This window comes from Lupinus angustifolius, chromosome LG16, assembly GCF_001865875.1.
Source record: "Lupinus angustifolius cultivar Tanjil chromosome LG16, LupAngTanjil_v1.0, whole genome shotgun sequence".
In the NCBI taxonomy this organism is placed as follows: domain Eukaryota; kingdom Viridiplantae; phylum Streptophyta; class Magnoliopsida; order Fabales; family Fabaceae; genus Lupinus; species Lupinus angustifolius.
In genome coordinates this window covers 1,521,802-1,541,252 of record NC_032024.1, presented here as the reverse complement: position 1 = coordinate 1,541,252, position 19,451 = coordinate 1,521,802, and the positions used below count along the sequence as shown (strand labels likewise).

Genomic DNA, 19,451 nt, shown 5'->3' with positions numbered 1-19,451 from the left:
AATCTTGAATATTCAATGTTGATGGTGGCTTTGAGTGCTCAACCCCTCTTCTTGAAAAATATTATACCAAGTATTTCGAATTTTTTTTATTGGATTTCTTTGTATAATCCTTTAAACTGAATGTAGAAAACCTAATGATCAGGGCTTTATTCCTATAACAAAATGTTTATGCCCATACATAAATCCAAATGGAACAACTCTCATCTAGACCGAAGAAACCCCAATTGAGTTCATAGTGAAGAAGAAAAACATACCTTGATTAGCCATTTGGAATTTTCAAGGGTATGTGGGTATGAGGATCTTTCATATGATAGAGCCTGATGGTTTTCCTTATGCTCCTTTTCGAGGGGAATGAAAAGAGAGTATGAACTGATAGAATTCTGATGGGTTTTGTAACCTTATTGACAACTCCTCATCAATCCATCTTTTATCTCATGAGTTACTCAACCAAATCTGTTACTCTACAAATGGGGACCATAACCCATAAAAGTAATCATAGCGGTTACTACTTAAGTTGCAATAATTCTAATCCAGCCCCGTCATCAAATCAGAAATTGCCTGAAGATATCTACACTTATAATATTTCATAACACATATGCCCTTAGTCACCAAATTAATTCTTGAAGACCATTTTATATTTGGCTAATTAAATAATGGTCATAATACAATTATAGAATTATATTTGTGACCGATAAACTGTGAAAAATTCTAACACTTTTATCATGATCACCAACTTAAGCCAACTCATTAATGTTATTAATTAGTTGTTTCTACTGAAAAAGTCTCGTTTTTTCTTGACTAATGCATCTTAATATGAGACTATAACTTGACACATTTCTTTCTTTCCCTTATTACCCCTAACTTGATGAAAACAAATCTTTGAGAACACGAGGAAGTAAAGCAAGGATAAATTCATAAAACAACAAGAATAAAAAAAATAGTGGATCACTCTAATAATTATCTTCTTCTATAATAATATATAAAGAAAAAGTTTTCTTAATCCAAACAGATCCTTAATTAGCTAGTGTGGATTAAGCTTAACTAATAAAACACATGCACGATGAGTAATGTTCATGCACACACTTATTTTCTAAGTTGGTTAAGAAAATTGAATGGTAATAAATGGTGGGTATAGCTGGTCGCTCGCAATTGGAATTAGCGTGATATTTAGCAACTAACCAAATGTATCATATCACCTTATGTGTAATTAAATAATTCATTTCAGAATATGTGTTTACCGATTCCAACAAATATTACTCACATGAATTGAATTTTTGACATTTTAATCTATCTAGAGATTCATTAAAACCTTCCAATCAACCAACTACTTCTTGGTCGTGCTTATTGCATAATGCTAACGTGGTTAAGGGTGCATTTCTATATAATGTAACACTTCCTCTTTCCCATAAATTTGAAACAATCCACAAGCTTCAATAATGGCAATAATCCTAGTTTGTTTGAGACGTTGGATTTTACTTTTTGCTCTCATTTCCATTTGCTTTATGTGTACAAACTTTGGTATGTAATAATCAACCAAAACTTATAGTCTCACTTTTTAAGTATTAATATCAGTTTTTCTTTTATTTTTTAAATCCCATTAATTAAGCCTCAAATTGTTAAATTGTCAGGAAATGCCGACAAGGATGTGCTAGAGACTCTGCCTGGTGGTGGTGATAGTGGTGGTGGCGGCGATGGTATTAGAACCGGAGGTGGTGGAGGTGGTGGTGGTGTTGGGTTTGGTGACCCTACTCAAATTATCTCCAAAACCCTGCTTTGTTTCAATGATAAATATGTGAGTTTTATCAATAAAACGATTTTCCTTTTACCTTCTTTTTTCCCATTTTAGGAGAGGCTTTAAGAAAAGTGATTTAAAAAATAGGATTATTCATAAGAGTATCTTCAAAACCACCATTTTATTGTGTTTATTTACAATAATTCTGACTTACTTTAAAATATATTTCCTCCCTTTTAATTTAAGATTTATCATTTCATTTTATTCTTATATTAATTTTGATATGTATTATTGTGGGCATGTCTATTTTTTAAAAATTTATCATATTCCTCTATCCATATATCATGTTATACTTATACCCACATCCTATTTTCTAAAACTTCTAACCTAGTCTCCTCTGTTCCTCGGGACCAACAAGGAGTAGTACAAGAATATTCACCCGTTGTCCATCGACTACGCCTTTCGACTTGATCTTAGAACTTTTTAGGATACCTAGCCATCCTCTTGATAAGTATTGCTCGTAGAAACTTTTGACCTATAATTTAATATGATAGATAAAAATCTACTAAAGTTTTACACTATTAGATCAACATCTCGGTGTTTGTGTACAATTAGTTTGCTACCAGTGAATTCATTATTAGCTATTTAACTGAATATTATTCTAATAACCCAATTCTCAGATTTATAGCAGCTGTGAAGAGTCGTGTAGATTAAACGAGAATGGAAACCTGAACGTACCAACTCAGAAAGTTGATGAATTTTGTAAAGGGCCATGTCTAACAGAGACAAATTTGGTCCTTAGTTGTCTTGACAACGTTTTCAGCAACTTCATATTTTACAACATGGCAACGATTCAGGACATCAGAGAAACAATTCAATCTGGATGTGGCTATGGCCCACAAAGAGGTACCATACTTTAATTTAATGTATATGATTGAATATTATTAATACACATTTTATTATATGATTCTTGGCATATATTATTGATATGTTCATGTAGGAAACTTCAATGTTGCTGAGCATATCCAAACTGAAGAAAGCAAAGCTCTGAAGACTTCTCATTATCTTATGATTGGGCTTGCTTTGATCCTAATGGGGAATGGTCTATTGCTTTGATGAGTACATATATATAAATATATACAAGTAATATTTGTGTGGTTCATTATGATTATATAATGTTTAAAATAGGTTAATGGATGATTCTATATATGTGTGAACTTAAGTTCTTAAAGCACTATCTATATGAGTTTTATTACTCATAATCTCATATGTACTTTAACTTATGCATCTCTTTTATGAGACTTTTTTACTATGAAATCCACTAGCTGAAAAAGGGTATTTGTAATAATAAAAGGGGCATTCCGAGAATCGAACTCGGGACCTCTCGCACCCAAAGCGAGAATCATACCACTAGACCAAATGCCCACGTTGTTGAAAGGGGAAGCTTACTTATATTAATTATTGTTTCTGAACAAAGTTTGGAACAACCTTAGACTAAATACTTATTTTATTCCCTCATATTTTTTCCTTCTTGCCAGTTTAGTCCTTCAACAAAGAAAAAACCTTAACTTCGAAAAATATGAAGGACTAAAATGAATATTTACTCTTAATTCTAAGGCAGAGTGAGAGAGAAAGAGTAACAAAACAAAACGTAGTTTTGAAAATAAATGGTGTTTTTTGTGTGAATCCCACTTTACCCCATAAAACCAACATATATGTATATACATATGTGTTCTGAACTAGCTTTCATATTTGCCACTAACATTTGTTTTAAATAAGAGGAAAAGATTACTTGTATTCTTTGCATTTGTCAATAACACATCTAACCTTTATGGAAAAGAAATAATTTCAAGTTATCAAACAAAAACTATATTTATAAAAGAGGACAAAGGCTTTAATCATAATCACACTGCTCCAAAATAATCACAAAAAGTGTTCACAATTGCAACATATCAGCAACAACATCATCAACCAAATAATTAAATATTTGATCTACAATCTCTGCTCCTAGTTCAATACCATCAACCTCAAAATCTACCCATCTACCATATATGTTGCTCATGTCCTTTTCGACAAGCTCATCCACCATTGAATCCTTCATTGAATCCCAACCCGAAATTTCCTTGTACACTTCTTCTGCCAACCATTCTTTTCTTTTCATCATTGCTACCCCTTTGCCCCACATTTTGTATCCTCCTCTTACATAGGACCTGCATCTTATATCCAAACATTCGCTCACACAATCAAATATAACTTTCCTTCTTATCGTAGACTCGCCGTCAAACTCGAGCCCTCCTTTTCGCCTTTCTAACTGGTTGAACAGGTAAGGGTTTGTAACCTCGCGAGCTTGGCCTAACGAAAACTCCATATACATCAATTCAATATTAGACAAGATTTCTTTCACATAGTCCAACTCCCATGTACTTGATCTTCCTAACTTAGTGACTGGAAATGTAGTTGTGTGCTTCATTATCATCATGGTTCCAGTTGATGTTGAAGAAGCTGAATCCGATAACTCTGCATCAGATTCAGCGGGAGAAAACTTCCTTGAAAGTTTCATGCCATGAACTTCCTGAGCTTGAACGGATGAGCACAACTTGCTTCCTGAAAGTACACACATAGTAAAGATTAGTACTCGAGTCAAGAAAACTAATTTTGAAGTAGATTATTAATTGTCGATATGTAAGCGTAACTACCTTCTGTACTAGTGACACCTGTGCTCATTGAAGATTCACAGCTTTCAATTGAAAAAGAAGGCTCGAGAACAGATATGGGACTCGGTTGTCGGCCATTGAATAACTGTGGATCCATCTCATCAACCTGTAAGTATCTGGAGTTAATTAATTGCCCACTCAATGGGAAAAACCTAGGGAATATGCCACCATGTGTTCATTTAACTACTATAGTTTGTTTCACTATTAACTGCTTAAAATTTAGCCATCTAGCACTTGATTTAACCACATATCAGATTGACTAACATGGACTTGGATGAGGTTGACAAAACTAAAAACCGGTTCCAGTCAAACATGACATCAAGACCACCTAAAGAGCTGATTGTGCCATAAAACCAGTCTTACAATAAAAGTTTAGAGAATGAAGTAGAACAGCTAAGACAACTTTAGACAACAACTTTACAGCAGCCATAGTAATACGCAGCAAGCAACCGACTGGTCACTTTGATCACTTTGGTCGCGTAACTTATTTTTTCCAGAAAATCTAAGTAAATATCAGGTACAATTTACCTTACCATAATCTCCAGGCACATATTAAATACAAAGTGCAATAACAAAAGAAAAACTAACAAGCAGACATCAAAGAGTAACACCAGTTTTTTTTAGTAAACATGTAGAGACAAACATGGTAGGACTATGTTTACATGTAATTATTTACAAGGAAAGAAAATTATTTTTCTCGGAAAACAGGGAATGAATCTATCTCTCTAGTTTTTCATTCGTTAGGTAGGCTGAATTTCAATACAAAGTACGCGCAAGCTAGTATTTGTTTTTTTGCATGTTTAAACTATAAAAAAAAGACTATGACTTGAGATTGTCACATACCCATGATTTATGTTTCGATGAAAATTCTGGAAGACCAGTGAAAGAGATGCCAGAATCCTGGCTACTGCTTAAATTGTCTGTAAGCAACACATCTTGGTCTTTCTTCTGTTGCAATCTTGTATTACCTAAATTAAGTTGGGTAACTAGATCATTTGATATTGGTGCCGTACTGGAAGGTTGCTTCACACAAGAAACATCATGACAAGAGCTCTCAACTGCATTAGTTAATTCCCTCAACTTTTGTTCCAAAAGCATACCCAATGCATCACCACCAATCACATTGTATCCTATAGGAGACCTTGTATTTTCTGTGTCAAGCAATACTTTAATTCGTTCATCCAAGGAAAGACCATTAGTCTTCTGGCTAGCTTGCCCAGAAGTCTCAAAACCAGGACTCTTCCGTGTCAATGGTGTTGTAAATGTGAAGGAAACTACATCCGTGTCTTTATTTTTGGTTTCTTCAGCCCAACTATATTGTTTATTACAGACTAAGCTAGACTGAACAGACTTCGGCATTTTTTCAATGAACAAATTATCGACAATCCTATCATTCCAGTCCCTGTCTGTAGTCCTTTTCTTTCTCGGAAAATTATTAGTACTTGTATATAAAACTTCCTTTTCGCTATCACTGATCTCCGCGATTGACTTTCTGGATCCAACTTTAGATTTTGCAATGGATTTACTATTAGAGCTTCTATGGCGTGCATAAGGGGAATCTGCAGTCATAACTTTTTTACTGTGTGAATTAGAAACCAATGGCTTTGATCGTAATTTGTCTTTTTCAACTGAACTATTCTGTTTGAGATTATTCTGTCTCAGAACACCAGAAGATTTCTTATGCAAATTTTTCTGAACATTCGCCTTTGATGTCCGGTTTGGTTCGAGATGCTCTTTCTGGCTCACCAAACTTCTGCCACCACTCAAACTCATACCTTCTCTTCTTTGAACATTCACTTTTGCTTGCACTGCAAGCGAAATAGACTTCCCCTTACTCTTCAAAGAAGAACCTTCTTCTGCATGTGTAGATGATTTGACGGTGTCCACGGAACCATTCCAGCTTTTGTTCAAAGATTGTCCCTTTTGATAATTGGCATCATGCAACTCAACTGGTCTTTGAAAAAGTTCTGAATTCCTGGTCGTCCGATGAGAAATTTCTCTTTTTTCTCTTAGATCTCGAGCTCTAGATGTCTTCGAAGATGACCCAATTAGAGGTCCTTTTTGTGATGCCTCCACCTTATCCCTAAGATCTTTAACCCTCAATGATACTGTTGAAGATGCTACAAGAGGTGTTTTCGCCTTTGTAGTAGCTTGAGGTCCAGGTTCAATAATTCTTGCAGCAGCCTCCATTATATACGCAGCATTTTTGGATGGAACAAAGCCAGGACACTTAATAGGGGACAAAAGTTTATGATGAGTAACAGGAATTGACTTAGCTGATCTTGGAGGCAATACTTCTGTTTGGAATTTTTCAAAAGGCCTGGTAAGGTTCTTTTGAGGCTTTGGCTCCACGAAGTTCCTAGAAGAGCCCTCGGCCTTTTCAACGAGCTTTCCAGAATATAGGGTCTGATGGTCATGCTGATGGTTGAGGCTTTCGCTAAAGTACTGAGTGTCTTCAAGGGATCCGGTATCAAAATATGGATCAGAAAAAATTGAAGGAGGCAAAGAATCTAATCCCATTAGCCTGGCAACTACACTAGGGGCCCTTGTTGCACATGATTCATCATCTGTTACAGATGAAGCATAACTACGATCACAACTTCTTCTAACACCTGCTGCTATTCCATTCTCATCGTCGTCATTGGCCTGAAAAAAAACAAGTAATTATTGAATTTTCTTAACAAAACATAAGAAAATAGCTGCTGAGATTGCAAGTGAGAGTGATATCACTACCAGATAGGGCTGTGTTATTGCCACTTTGAAATGAGCTTTTCTTCCATGTTTCGAGGGCTCTGCAAATGAAGAGACCAAAGAAATGTTTATACAAGTGATGCAAATAATAAGAGATAAAAATCACTATTGCAAATTCTATAGAAGCAGTAGATTTACCTGGTAACTCAGACTTGGCTGCAAATAACTTCTTTCGGGATTTCGAGGTCCAGTCAAACAACTGGAAAAAACCTCCAACATATCCTCCTCCACTTTTTGTCCCTTCTTTTTCAACTCCCATTTTCAAAGCAGGATTCAATTAACCATCAAGGTGCAATATGAAACTAATAGCAAAAAAATTAACTTTGTTAGTCTAGCAAAATCGTAATCCAATCGAAATGTAGTGACAGCAAAAGAGCCATATCTCATTCTTCAATAAGAAAGAGTTACTATTCAAACAAACCCCTAATATTCTTCCACGACAACAACAACAGCAACACAGTTTTTCCTACCAGATGGTTTTTTTTTATACTACCACGGGTATCTCCTCACCTTTTGGGTAAGGAATCCCTTTCAGAGTACGTGGTTTCCCCTCCAACAAGTGTTGCTCTCAGGGCCTTATACCACTAGACCAACGCTTTATTGGTCTACGAGATGGTTTAAGTACGTAGGTAAGACGACTTCGTATTCTCGTATCGTAGATCATGTTTATTGACCAATCATTCAAAGCTAAATCCTCGTTAATAAATAGGTTTGCTTATAGTTTTTCTTCAATTCCCTCTAACTATTGGGCAAACAAAACATCAGAAAAACTCCAATGAATCTGAATGAAACCTTTTTTCCAATTAAGGAAATCGTTCACATCAACCAAACAGCTCATAATAAAACTCCAAAAACATCAAATTCATGACATTCAAAACACAACAAGTTCAAATGAATCCACCAACATGGAAAAAAGAGAATAGCGAAATCTAAACGCAAAGCTCAAAGAAGAAGCAATCAGCGACAACCCATTAAATAAAAGTAACAAAAGATGCAAACTTTGGCATTAGAACAATAACTTACGTTGAAAAAATGAGATGGGTCAACTAAGCATTTCGGTAAAGTGTAACAGAAACAGAAACAACAAGCAACCACCAAAAGCATTGCATTTTTCACTGTGAATCACGAAATCATATCTAATCAAAACAATTGAATTGATATATCGACAGAAAAAATATGAATCGAAATGGTAAGAATTTTTGGTAGTAGTTTGAGAGAAAGAAAGAAAAGTGGAGAGAGAAAGGTATAGTTTTTGAAACATTAAACGGAGACATAAATGAACGTTTCTTTGTCTGAAGTAATTAAAAATGTTTGTATTGAAATTGTAAAAACGCATTTATTAAGAAAATGTTTGTACTATAAAAATGGAGAGAGTTTTATAACGTCTCTCTCCACAGGGCTGGGATTTCAAATTCCAAACGGGAAAAAAACGTTACCACTGTCCTTTCTATTTACTCTCTCAAATCACTGCAATTTTTTATGGATTTATTATGTATATATTAATTCAAAAATTTAGTATATCATTCATCATATCTTAATTCTGATATATAAACTTTAATTATTAATTTTTATACTTGGCTTCATATTTCTCAAGTTGTAACTCATTACTAACTTTAGTCCAAAGGTAAATGTTCACATTATTTCATTTATTTCTTTTGTTATTGAAAGAGTCCCAAATATTTATTTATATATTATTAGTGTAAAAATTTATATATAATCAGTATATCATTTATTATTCATTTGTAATTTTGTATTACTTTTTTGAAGATACAATGATAATAAAAAATAAACGGCAGATTATGGAATGATAGTGTATAAAACTTTTACACTGACCAAATTTTTATACTATCAATGCATATATTTTTTCTTTTTTATATACAACTAATTTTATTTCTATATGAATATTATTTTTATTCATTTTAAAATTTGTTGTATTGTCAGTTATTATTACTTTGTTGGTTGTAATTATTATTGCTTTATATTATTATAATTAAAATGAGTGTATGACATGAATTTAAAAAAGTATGACATCTTTAATAAGCGAGTCGGAAAAGAAAATGTATCTTACGTTTTCACAGTTTATACGAAACTTATTTTGCTCAAAATTTATTGTAATAATATTATATAATTAAATTATTTGATATACATTAAGTATTATCCAATATTGTGAGGACAAGACCCAACCGTTAGTGTGACTAGTTTGATGCTGACCAGACTCAAAAACAATTTTGATTTGTAGTCCTCGAGAGCTTGAACATTTTGGACTAATAAATTTCAATTCGACTGTATTAAATCTATTTAAAACGCAATAACTGGAAAATAAATGAAACAATTAACTTAAAATAAAATAAAAACGAAACACTACTAGGCCCCAATTTTTTGTCATGAGGCATGTATAATGTCAGGACACACGGTCTCTTTCATAGCGTTAATAGAAGCTAACATTACAAGTAATGTTGTTAACCATTTTGACTTGAATGATTAATTTGATATTAAAAAAAATTAAGGCTTCTAAGAGTAATTTTTTTAAATTTGTTTTTTATTTTAGTCATCAATCATAGAAAAATTAATAGTTTTAATTAGTGAGTAGATCTAAATTATTTGATGTCTATAAAATTGATGACTAAAATGAAGAGTAAGTGGATCCCCAAAAGTTGTTATTAAGAAGGGAGAAAAATAAACAATGAGAACTAGTCAAAACACCCTATCTAATATTTGAATCCAAATATACTCACAAATCACAATGTAATATGAGTTTAAAATTTGTGAACAAATAGTGTAAAGTTTTTTATACTGTTAATCCGTCATTCACCATTGGTTTGTATTATTTTTATTTGAGAGACTATGATGATTAACAAATCAATGATATATAATTTATTGACAGTGTAAAAAACACTTACACTATCCACTATCCGTACATACATATTAAATCCATCTAATATTTGCTATGGACCAGCCATAAGAACTACTCAAAACACACAATCTAATTTTTGAATTGAAATACTCACATTTAGGATCTCTCACCCTGTTGCAAATGTGTGCAAGTATCCTACTTAGTCTTTTGAAGGAAAAATGGATAGAATCTTTGTAAACTTTATCTTTTTTCAAAATTTATTTTTTCTTCCCAATTATTTTCTCAAACTTTATTTGTTTATTAGTAAAATTGGGTTTTCCATAAAGATAATGTTACATTATTCACAATCTAATTGGTCTTTCATATTTATTGGATACCTTCTTCAATGTTACTCTTAAATGAATGTCAACCATACTTCTAAATTTCTACTCCTGTGTACCATACAAGCACATATCACTGTATTAATTGCCTCAGCAACATTCACTGACTAAGTCATTATTAAAGTTATTTTTTTTGTCATAGGATAAAGTCATTCAAGGTTTTTAAGCCATTAAAATAAAGCTCATCAAAAAAAGTTGTAGGGTCGTTTTGTTAACAGAGGACAATTTGAAAATAAAAATAAAAAATGAGTGCAGAATAGACAGGGTAATTAAAAGCGTTAGAGATCACTCGAACGGTATTTCACTCCACGTACTAAGCCAATTAGAATGTTATTTTTTATCACTTTTTGTTTTTTAAAAACATTCTTTTATTCACTTGTCAACATGTGATTGAATTGGTACATGGTTGGAGACAAGTAATCCTCGTTCAATTAAAAGTAGTATAATGCAGACAATGATATTCTGTCCCAAGAAAATCATGTCTTTATGTCCCAAACCAATCAAATTTCATAGAACATTATACAAATATTAATTTATATTATTGTAATTTTTATTATTTTTAACAAAATAAGATTTTCTGATTGGATGAGGACACCAAATGAGATAGGTGATCCCATCCGGTTCCTTGGGAAAGAAAGGAAGCCATGGAGAATAAATGAATGAATTAAAGGGATAGGGTTTTTGTATTTCTTTAGGAAAAAATAGAAAATAATAAATCTTTATAGTTTTCTTTGTTAAAAATACTTAAATCTTACACTAGTTTCTCATAATTTTTCTCTAGTTTACAAAATTAGGTGCACAAGTACTTCTACTAGTTTCAACATAATTCTTTGGAGTTTTGTGCATGTCACGTACAATAATTTTTTTATGAAATATTAGCATTTTGTATTAAAAAAGTTAGTAAAAAATTACCATTTTTTCATTATAGCATATCTTACCATAAGTTCTGCACATTTCGTTTTTAGTTTGGTCAAAAGGTTCTTTTAAGGCACTTTTTTGGGAATAAACACCACAAGCTTCGGCTTTATATGTTTTAATTTTCAAATTAAACCTTCAACATGAACCCTAATTAGGGTTATGGAGTTATAGGGCACTTTGAATTTTAAATCAATGTTGTTAAAGGTGGTTTATGATATTAGAAAAGAAAGAGACATAGGGTGTGTTTGGGAGTACCATTTTGGAGGGGGAGGGAAGGAAGGGGAGGGTTTAGGAGAGGGATTCCCTTGTTTGGGAGTTTAGTGGAGGAGAGGGGAGGGTTTTGAAGGATTTTTCAAACCCTCCAAATGCCAAAATACCTAGTTCCCCTAAATTGGGGTGTTTTGGGAGGAAAATAAACCAAATTACCTACCTACCCTTACTAATATTATTATATAACATATAATACATAACATACTATTGATTTTTTAAATCAGGAAGAGGGATAAAATAGTACTTTTTGTATTATATTAACCCTTCATCGCCTCCTATCTAAATTCCACACTCCCAAACAAGTGAGAGGTTTAGTTGGATTTGCCCCCCTTCTCTTTCCTTTCCTCCCCCTCTTTACCCTCTCCTTTCCTTTCCCTCCTAACTCCCAAACAAAGCCTTAGAATACTCGGGTAAATAGAGTTTTTGTGGAATTTTATTAATACATGAATAGAATCTCTATATATAAACACTTATGGCCATACATATAGATAAAAATATTTTTCCTTTTGGTACATGATGGAATAATAATTGAACTTTGTCAAAACATCTATCAAGTAAGCCTCTCATGAAATTTTATACAAGAAACATTTATCATCATTTATTTGTGGAAGTTCCAAATGAATTCCAGGATTGTGCTTTCTTTCTATGCCATGCATCTAGCAATCTTGAAAACGATTTATTGTTCCAAATCTTGTATCAAAGATGTTGAACCAAAAAAAAATAGTAAATTTTTAATTAACATAGACATATTTTTATTGGTTGGATAAACAGTTTGGGATAACCGATCTTGTCTTTGGTTCCTATGCTTTCTTGCCACACTTTTTCTTCAACCAATGAAATCCTCTACTCAATGAACTCTTCCTTTCATAGGAATTATACTCTTCCAAACGTTTATTCCTTTTAATCTCTGCCGGCTCCACCCACAAGCCACTCTTCAAATATTTTCCACTACCATACGCCACCGTGGATGACGGTGATTCATTTAATCGTCCACGGTGGCGCATGGTATTGGTCTCAATGACCTTGTTGCTAATATAACCACGACCCACATAATAATGAGAAATTGTCATTGCATTCATGTCTCTATCCTTATGCACCTTCCTCTTCTTGATTGATTATGTAAATGTGGATGCTATGGAATTTATATGGCAAAATTTAGAAAGTTGTAAAATTATAAATCCGAGACAACCTTGTATTAGAAGGACACAGCAAAAAATACTGTCTTCGAGAACTAACAAAATAAGAGAAGTTACAAATTGGTTAGATGAAACTCTTCAACAATCTTTATAATTAAAAGATAAGATATGTTATTTGGGGTGTGCTGGTGGAACAAAAATCAACTGTCTCTAAAGATGTCTCATTCCCCAATGAGAATCACACGCATGCAACTACCCAATACGGCTTGAGTCATGTCATATTTTTCTTTTGAAATTATTTTTTAAAATAAATAAATATGGTGCTTCTAGTAACATAAGTTTGCACACATTGGGTATGTGGTTTGCAAAATGATAATCACATATGGAAATGATTTTGCCAAGAATAAGTTCGATCTACTTTATCTTAATCAAATTGTTCATTTTTTTATAAGCTATTGATTTTTCTAGCCGATTGGGATCTCATTGTAGATAGTCTCTCATTTCATAAATATACACTAGTTGAGAGGCACTTACTCCACATTTTTTTCTCCCTCTCATTGTATGTTGAAAGATTTATGTCATGCTTCTTTCTTTTAGTTTTGTAATACTACTAGAGTAAAAATGATCATATATGGTGACATTAGCCATATATGTAATTGATTTAATATGTATACATCGACAGTGCAAGTGTTTTTTATACTGTCAGTAAATCATCCACCATTGATTTGTTAACAACCATTGACTCTCAGACAAAAGTAATACAAATCAATGATGGATGATGTGCTGACAGTGTAAAAACTTTACACTTTTAGTGTACAGATTTTAAACTCATATGTAATTGTATAAAGCTCCCCTAGTGTGATGGAGTGCAATAGACTGAACTTGACTTATCTTTTATCCTAAGGACATTGTCCTTGATACAATTATTTTACAAGACTATGAAATGCCTTAAAAAGATCAATGACTATTTTATTCAACTATACAAAATTAGTCTATACATTAATTTCATGTTAAAAAGCACGAAATGTAATACAAAATAAGTGTAATATTTATGCACACTGACAATGTAAAGATTTAAGTACAATTAGTAGAACATCTACCATCTATTTGTATTACTTTTTTATTTAAGAGTTAATGATAAATGGTAGATAATACAGTTACAGTGTAAAAAACTCTTATACTGTCGTGCATACATATTTTTATCATACAAAATATGATGAAGAAATTGATTGCATTTTCAACATGCAAATGATAAGAGCTTAATTTTACACATTCTATCATATAAAAATAAGCACTGTTATAATTTAATTATATTAATTTTGGTGACATTTCAACTGGTTTATTTAAATGGGTACTTATTAATTGAAGAATTGGAAGCAAATTATGATATGGAATAAGAATAAACGTGGTCAGAAGTCTAGTTTTGTGTGACCTATTATAATCTATAAGTAGAGGACTGCACGCACCTTAAGTGTGGCAAAAAAATTAGTGAATTCTTATTCCATGATAGAAGGAATATGTAAATCTATCATACTTAGCTTATAGTCATGACTAATAATTCTTCAACAAATCTTACTACAATATAAGAAAATTATATATATTAAAAACCCAATATTGTTTTATCAAACATTAATGTATTAAAAACGAAAAACACACAGCGTTAGATTTCAATCAATTGCTAATAACAATTTAGTGCATTCGATAAATGAAAGCACTTATTAATATGTTAGTATTTTGTAGTGATTGAAATTTGAACTTTCAACCTCTTTATCACTCTATTTCGAGGATCCCATTTATAATGTATATTTTTTGGTGGTGGCCACTTTTGTCCCCATTCCTCATATACATTTCCCACCTAAGAAAAGCACTTTTTGAACCTTTGTTTTTATTCTCAGCACTTAACTTAGAAGGCTTTAATCAAGAACTTATGAAGTTCTACATAATAATATACTTTAACTCAAAGCTGAAATAGAGAATTCATTTGTTTTCTAATATTTAACAAATTTGATTCCTTTTTTCTCGAGCTTTCTTCTCCTTTCCTTAGAAATTCTTGTTCACCAATAAAGGGGTTCCTTCTTTGTCATAGGTTTAAGGGCAATTCATGAAGAACAATTCCCTACATGCATATAAGTTGTACTCGTACCATATGCAAAAGCTATATAGATATTCTCACTTTTAATTAATATTTGGGTGAAAGAAAAACTGAATTAACTGAAAAGCACAATTATTGACTATAGGATTGAAATGGTCATAATGTAAACATGTTTATTACTTATCGGCTGAATCACGATTATCAATGGTATCTCATCACCTATTTGGATAAGGAACTAATCATTTTCAGAGTTTGTAGTTTCCCCTCCCAACAAGTGTCGCTGTCAGGAATTGAATCTTCGACCTCTAACTTGGGATGCAGTGACTCATGAGCACCAACTTTGTTATACATTACAAAAATACTTATTGTCCTAATTAACTATTGCCCTCGAGTGAATGTTTAGTATTAAATCACAGAAGTAGGAATCTCTGGCCTTTAAGCAACCTTTGCTCCAAGCAATTCTAAAACTCTTCCTTTAATTTTCTCCAAGTTCTTCCCTTAAGAACTTAAAAGCTTCATTTCCTCTTATTTTCTTCCTCTTCAATATGAATTGTATCTCTATCAAACTCAAAAAATTGCCCCAGAGAATGGCAGTAACACATGCAGACCTCGAACCGAACCGAACCAAATCAGATTTGAGTAGCAAAACTGGTGCCTTCCTTATAGTTCTCAACATCCTATTAGGCCTATCATGCTTCATTCTATGTCTCATAGCAGAGGCTACAAGGTCCGAGGTACATGTTTAATTGTTTGCAAATTTCTAATCTTTTGTATTCCTAGATTACTACCCATAATGTTAAATTTAATTTAAAGTTTAGTGCATAATATTTTGAACATACTACAACTATAGATATATTATATACACAAGATAGTGGTTTAACACTATAGTTGTTGATATGGTAGGTTACATGGATGAGTAAAAGTGAGAAAGGAAATGAAGAAAAATCTGAATGTGTTTATAATGGTAGTGGAAAAGTGCCATTGATATGTGCTACTAGTGCATTTTTTGGACTAGCCATTGGAATGGTGATAGAGCATACATATATGTTAATAGCAGTGAGAAAATTATCACCTGCTTTACTTCAATGGGATCCTTATTCTCATTCTACCAAGTCTCTAACATTGCAAGCTGGCTTTTTCTTCATTACAACTTGGTATCATGTTACTTCTTTTATTCTTCATTTATTAGTTTATTAATTACAGAAAATTTAGTTACTTGTTCATCTTTGCCTGCAATTTTCAGCATGATTTTCCAAAATAGTGAAAGTTTTTGCTATTGCTTTTTTTATGTAAGTTGAAACATATTATTAGTAAAGATAAAATAGGAAGATATAAAATTACCATGTTTAACTATTACTAATTCTCTTTATAATAGTATAAATATAACATTATAGATAATGTACTATCTAGAGTCTAACATGAATAACATGTCTAATTCAATGATAACAAATATTTTATAGAAATGTTAAATATAAATTCTTTTGAACTAATATTATGATATGAAATTCATATGAGATCCACTAGATTACATGTATTTATTCTATATTTTGTGGAGTAAAAAGTATGTTAAAAGGAGAATATGTAATATATATGTTGCTAAACATTTGATCAACTTGTATACTATCTCCATCATCAGGAACATTAAAAACCCTTTCATCTTATCTAAATATTAAGTAGAGTTTAGTTTTATCTTTTTATGTTAAAAAATATGTTTGTATTTTATGTTATCTTTCATCTCTTGCACCTAACTTTCCTATTTAATAAATGATGACCTAATGCTAGATTAGTTTAGCCAACCTCTCCAAAATGCATTCTAAAAAACAATGCTGAGTGGGGTTGTTGCCTAAATTGATTTAAGAATAGAGTAATAGCTTAGTTATAGTGGAAGAATTAATAATAGGGCCAATAGAAACAGGAGTAGGTTAAATGCAATATAATGGTCCAATCATTCAATTAATTATGATACTATTAAGTAGTCACTGCATCATTTATAGAAGAATTTTTTTTTGAAAAGTTAATAATGATGAAAGATAAAAAGTGGAATTATGAGTGTATACATTTTTTTCTTTAAAATAATACATCTCTATAGACAATATTATGAACTAAGATACTTTTTTATGAGAAAAATATGTATACGATGACAGTGTAACTGATTTTTACACTGCTGTTAATGTACGATTCATCATTTATATTTAATCATTGTTGACTTTAAAATAAAAGTAATACAAATGAGTGATGAATAATACACTGGCTTGTATAAATCTTTACACCGTCTGTATATAGATATTACACCATCTTTACTACACAATTAGCATAAAATGATAAGTGGAAACATGTTGATTATAACAGTTGTTGTATCTTGTAGGATTTGTTTTGCAGTAGGGGAAATTCTATTGTTAGCAGGACTTAGTGTAGAATCAGGGCACTTGAATAATTGGTCTAAGCCTAGAAGTGAATGTTACAGCATCAGAGAAGGTTTGTTTTCTTCAGCTGGAGTGTTTGCTTTAACCTCAGTATTCTTAGCTTCTGGTTTATACCTTACAGCACTTCGTGTACAAACAATGTTAGAGGAACTTTTACTTATTAGAAGAGAGGTTCTTGAAGCTTCTTCCTTTTATGCTTCTCCACCAAGATCACCTCAAAACCAAAGGCATATCACAACTGTTGCAAGAGAGAACCCGCATTTATTGTCTCTATTTCCAACCCCTTTTAATAAAACCTATAACTTTGTATGAACTAAGGTATATTTTGAATGTATATATAAATCAGCATGCTTGATTGTGTGTGTATAACTTGAATTCATTAGGTACCATTACATCATCCACAATAGTAACAAAAAATCGTTCTTAGCAAAATAAGTACGTCTTTCGTCCAAATTCATCATTGGAGATGTGTCGTTCTTGTTCTTATTTTAATATGGTAAGCTAAATAATTACTATTCTTAAAGTTGGAAATCAACATTAAAAAATGGAAATTATGGAGAATCGGATGAGGAGTTAAAATATACAAGGTATGAGAATTGTATAGATGATTGTAAAAATGATGCAACCTTGTAAATCCAATCAGAAGGGAAGAATTTTGGAGTTAACTCATCCATGTAATTTCATCAATTTGTCCCTATTGCTTCTAAAGTCGGGTATACAAATGGGGAGTGAATCACATGCCCCCTTTCGTGTCTCACTTGGTGTACCAAGCCAATCATAGAGATTTATTCATTTAAAAAGAAAAATTATAAAAATAGAAATTAATATTTTAATATTATTTTGTGATGTTTGATTGGTCCGGAACAAGGAGACAGGAAAATTGTGGGACAGATGATCCTTGTCCATACAAATGTTGATATTAAATGAAAATAAGTCTTATATTGTCTATCTTATTTCTTCTTCTAGATATGATTTAAATAACTATTAGACTATTCTTCTTAGTCAAAAGTGTAATATTTATATATTGATAGTTTAAAAATTTATACACAATCAATAGAATATCTATCTTTCATTAGCATTACTTTTTTTTAGAGTCGTGAAATATAAATGTTAAATAATGCGTATATAAAATTCATGCAGTATTATTATATACATTCTTTTTCTCTTTACTCAATTGACTTTGATATGAATCTTTAACACGGTACTAGATTGACAAAAGTAACCATTGTTGATAGGCTTCTTCACATAAACATGTTGGAAGAGAGAAAATTTTGCAACTACAATAATTTAAACCAAGGTGTGTAAAATTTATTGTCTCATAGCTTTACCACGAGTTTAAACTAAGGTGTCACTGTATGTATGTAGGGGTATAAAAATTCTGTTCGGTTCGGTTTGATTTTTGGTGCATTTTAGTAAACGAACTGATCAAAACATAGGTTTGGTTCTACTCAGTTAACCATAAATTTAATTATAAGAACCGAACCGGTATTGAATGGTTCGGTTCGGTTCCACAGTTTTTCCATTTATTTTTTTATAAAAAATCTTGCATCAATTGAAAATTCAAAATGTATTACAAGAGATATTGTTTATCCAAAAATGATAAACATTACTACTATTATTATAAAAAAAAATATGAATCATATATAACAATACAATTCATGATTAGTAACATATATATCAATTCGTACAACATATAATAGTTAAATTTATAATCTTACATTTCATAATTAGTAACACATGTAAAAACATATGATATATGTTAGTTTCAAACTAAATATCACATAAGTTGGAAAATATGTTCCAAATCATAATACACTAGGAAACAATTTAGTAACTAATAAGATATATAATATTAACTTAATAACAATTTAGTAACATATATAACACTACAATTCACACAAAAATTGATAATTTAAGCTAGAAAATTGGTTGAAGAATTTAAACAATAATAAAACATTATTCCCTAATCCATAGTATATATTTCTTTAATATGCGGTTCGATTCCAACTGTTACTAAATTTCTAAAACCATAAACCAAACCGAACATAAACGGTTCCTTAAAAAAATAACCGAATCGAACCGCGAAACCTAACCGAACCATATTTTGCAGTTTGGTTCGATTCGGTTTCATCGGTTTCACGGTTTAAACTGAAACCGCTTACACCCCTAATTGTATGTATT

The 19,451-nt window shown here is 31.7% G+C and overlaps 3 protein-coding genes and 1 non-coding gene across 6 annotated transcripts; 2 read left to right on the top strand and 2 right to left on the bottom strand.

Moving 5' to 3' along the window:
- On the top strand, nt 1,395–3,022 carry LOC109329673. Its single transcript, XM_019563403.1, has 5 exons — nt 1,395–1,518; nt 1,629–1,792; nt 2,413–2,638; nt 2,733–2,853; nt 2,895–3,022. Exons 1-4 carry the CDS (start codon nt 1,437–1,439, stop codon nt 2,846–2,848), a joined length of 588 nt encoding a protein of 195 aa, XP_019418948.1. The 5' UTR covers nt 1,395–1,436; the 3' UTR covers nt 2,849–2,853; nt 2,895–3,022.
- On the bottom strand, nt 3,086–3,157 carry TRNAP-UGG. The gene has a single exon. It is a non-coding gene; the product is annotated as a tRNA-Pro (tRNA).
- On the bottom strand, nt 3,579–8,492 carry LOC109329669. Of its 2 annotated transcripts, XM_019563392.1 has the most exons (7): nt 8,221–8,492; nt 7,336–7,479; nt 7,180–7,238; nt 5,617–7,092; nt 5,290–5,571; nt 4,429–4,552; nt 3,579–4,336 (listed from the first exon to the last, which is right to left on the bottom strand). In XM_019563392.1, the coding sequence occupies exons 2-7, from the start codon at nt 7,454–7,456 to the stop codon at nt 3,669–3,671; spliced, it is 2,730 nt and encodes a 909-aa protein (XP_019418937.1). In that variant the 5' UTR covers nt 7,457–7,479; nt 8,221–8,492; the 3' UTR covers nt 3,579–3,668. The 2 variants fall into 2 exon arrangements, with proteins under 2 accessions (XP_019418937.1, XP_019418936.1); XM_019563391.1 differs by having other exon boundaries at nt 5,290–7,092.
- LOC109329672 lies at nt 15,245–17,619 on the top strand. Of its 2 annotated transcripts, XM_019563402.1 has the most exons (4): nt 15,245–15,581; nt 15,751–16,001; nt 17,213–17,322; nt 17,392–17,619. In XM_019563402.1, exons 1-4 carry the CDS (start codon nt 15,393–15,395, stop codon nt 17,580–17,582), a joined length of 741 nt encoding a protein of 246 aa, XP_019418947.1. In that variant the 5' UTR covers nt 15,245–15,392; the 3' UTR covers nt 17,583–17,619. The 2 variants fall into 2 exon arrangements, with proteins under 2 accessions (XP_019418947.1, XP_019418946.1); XM_019563401.1 differs by having other exon boundaries at nt 17,213–17,619.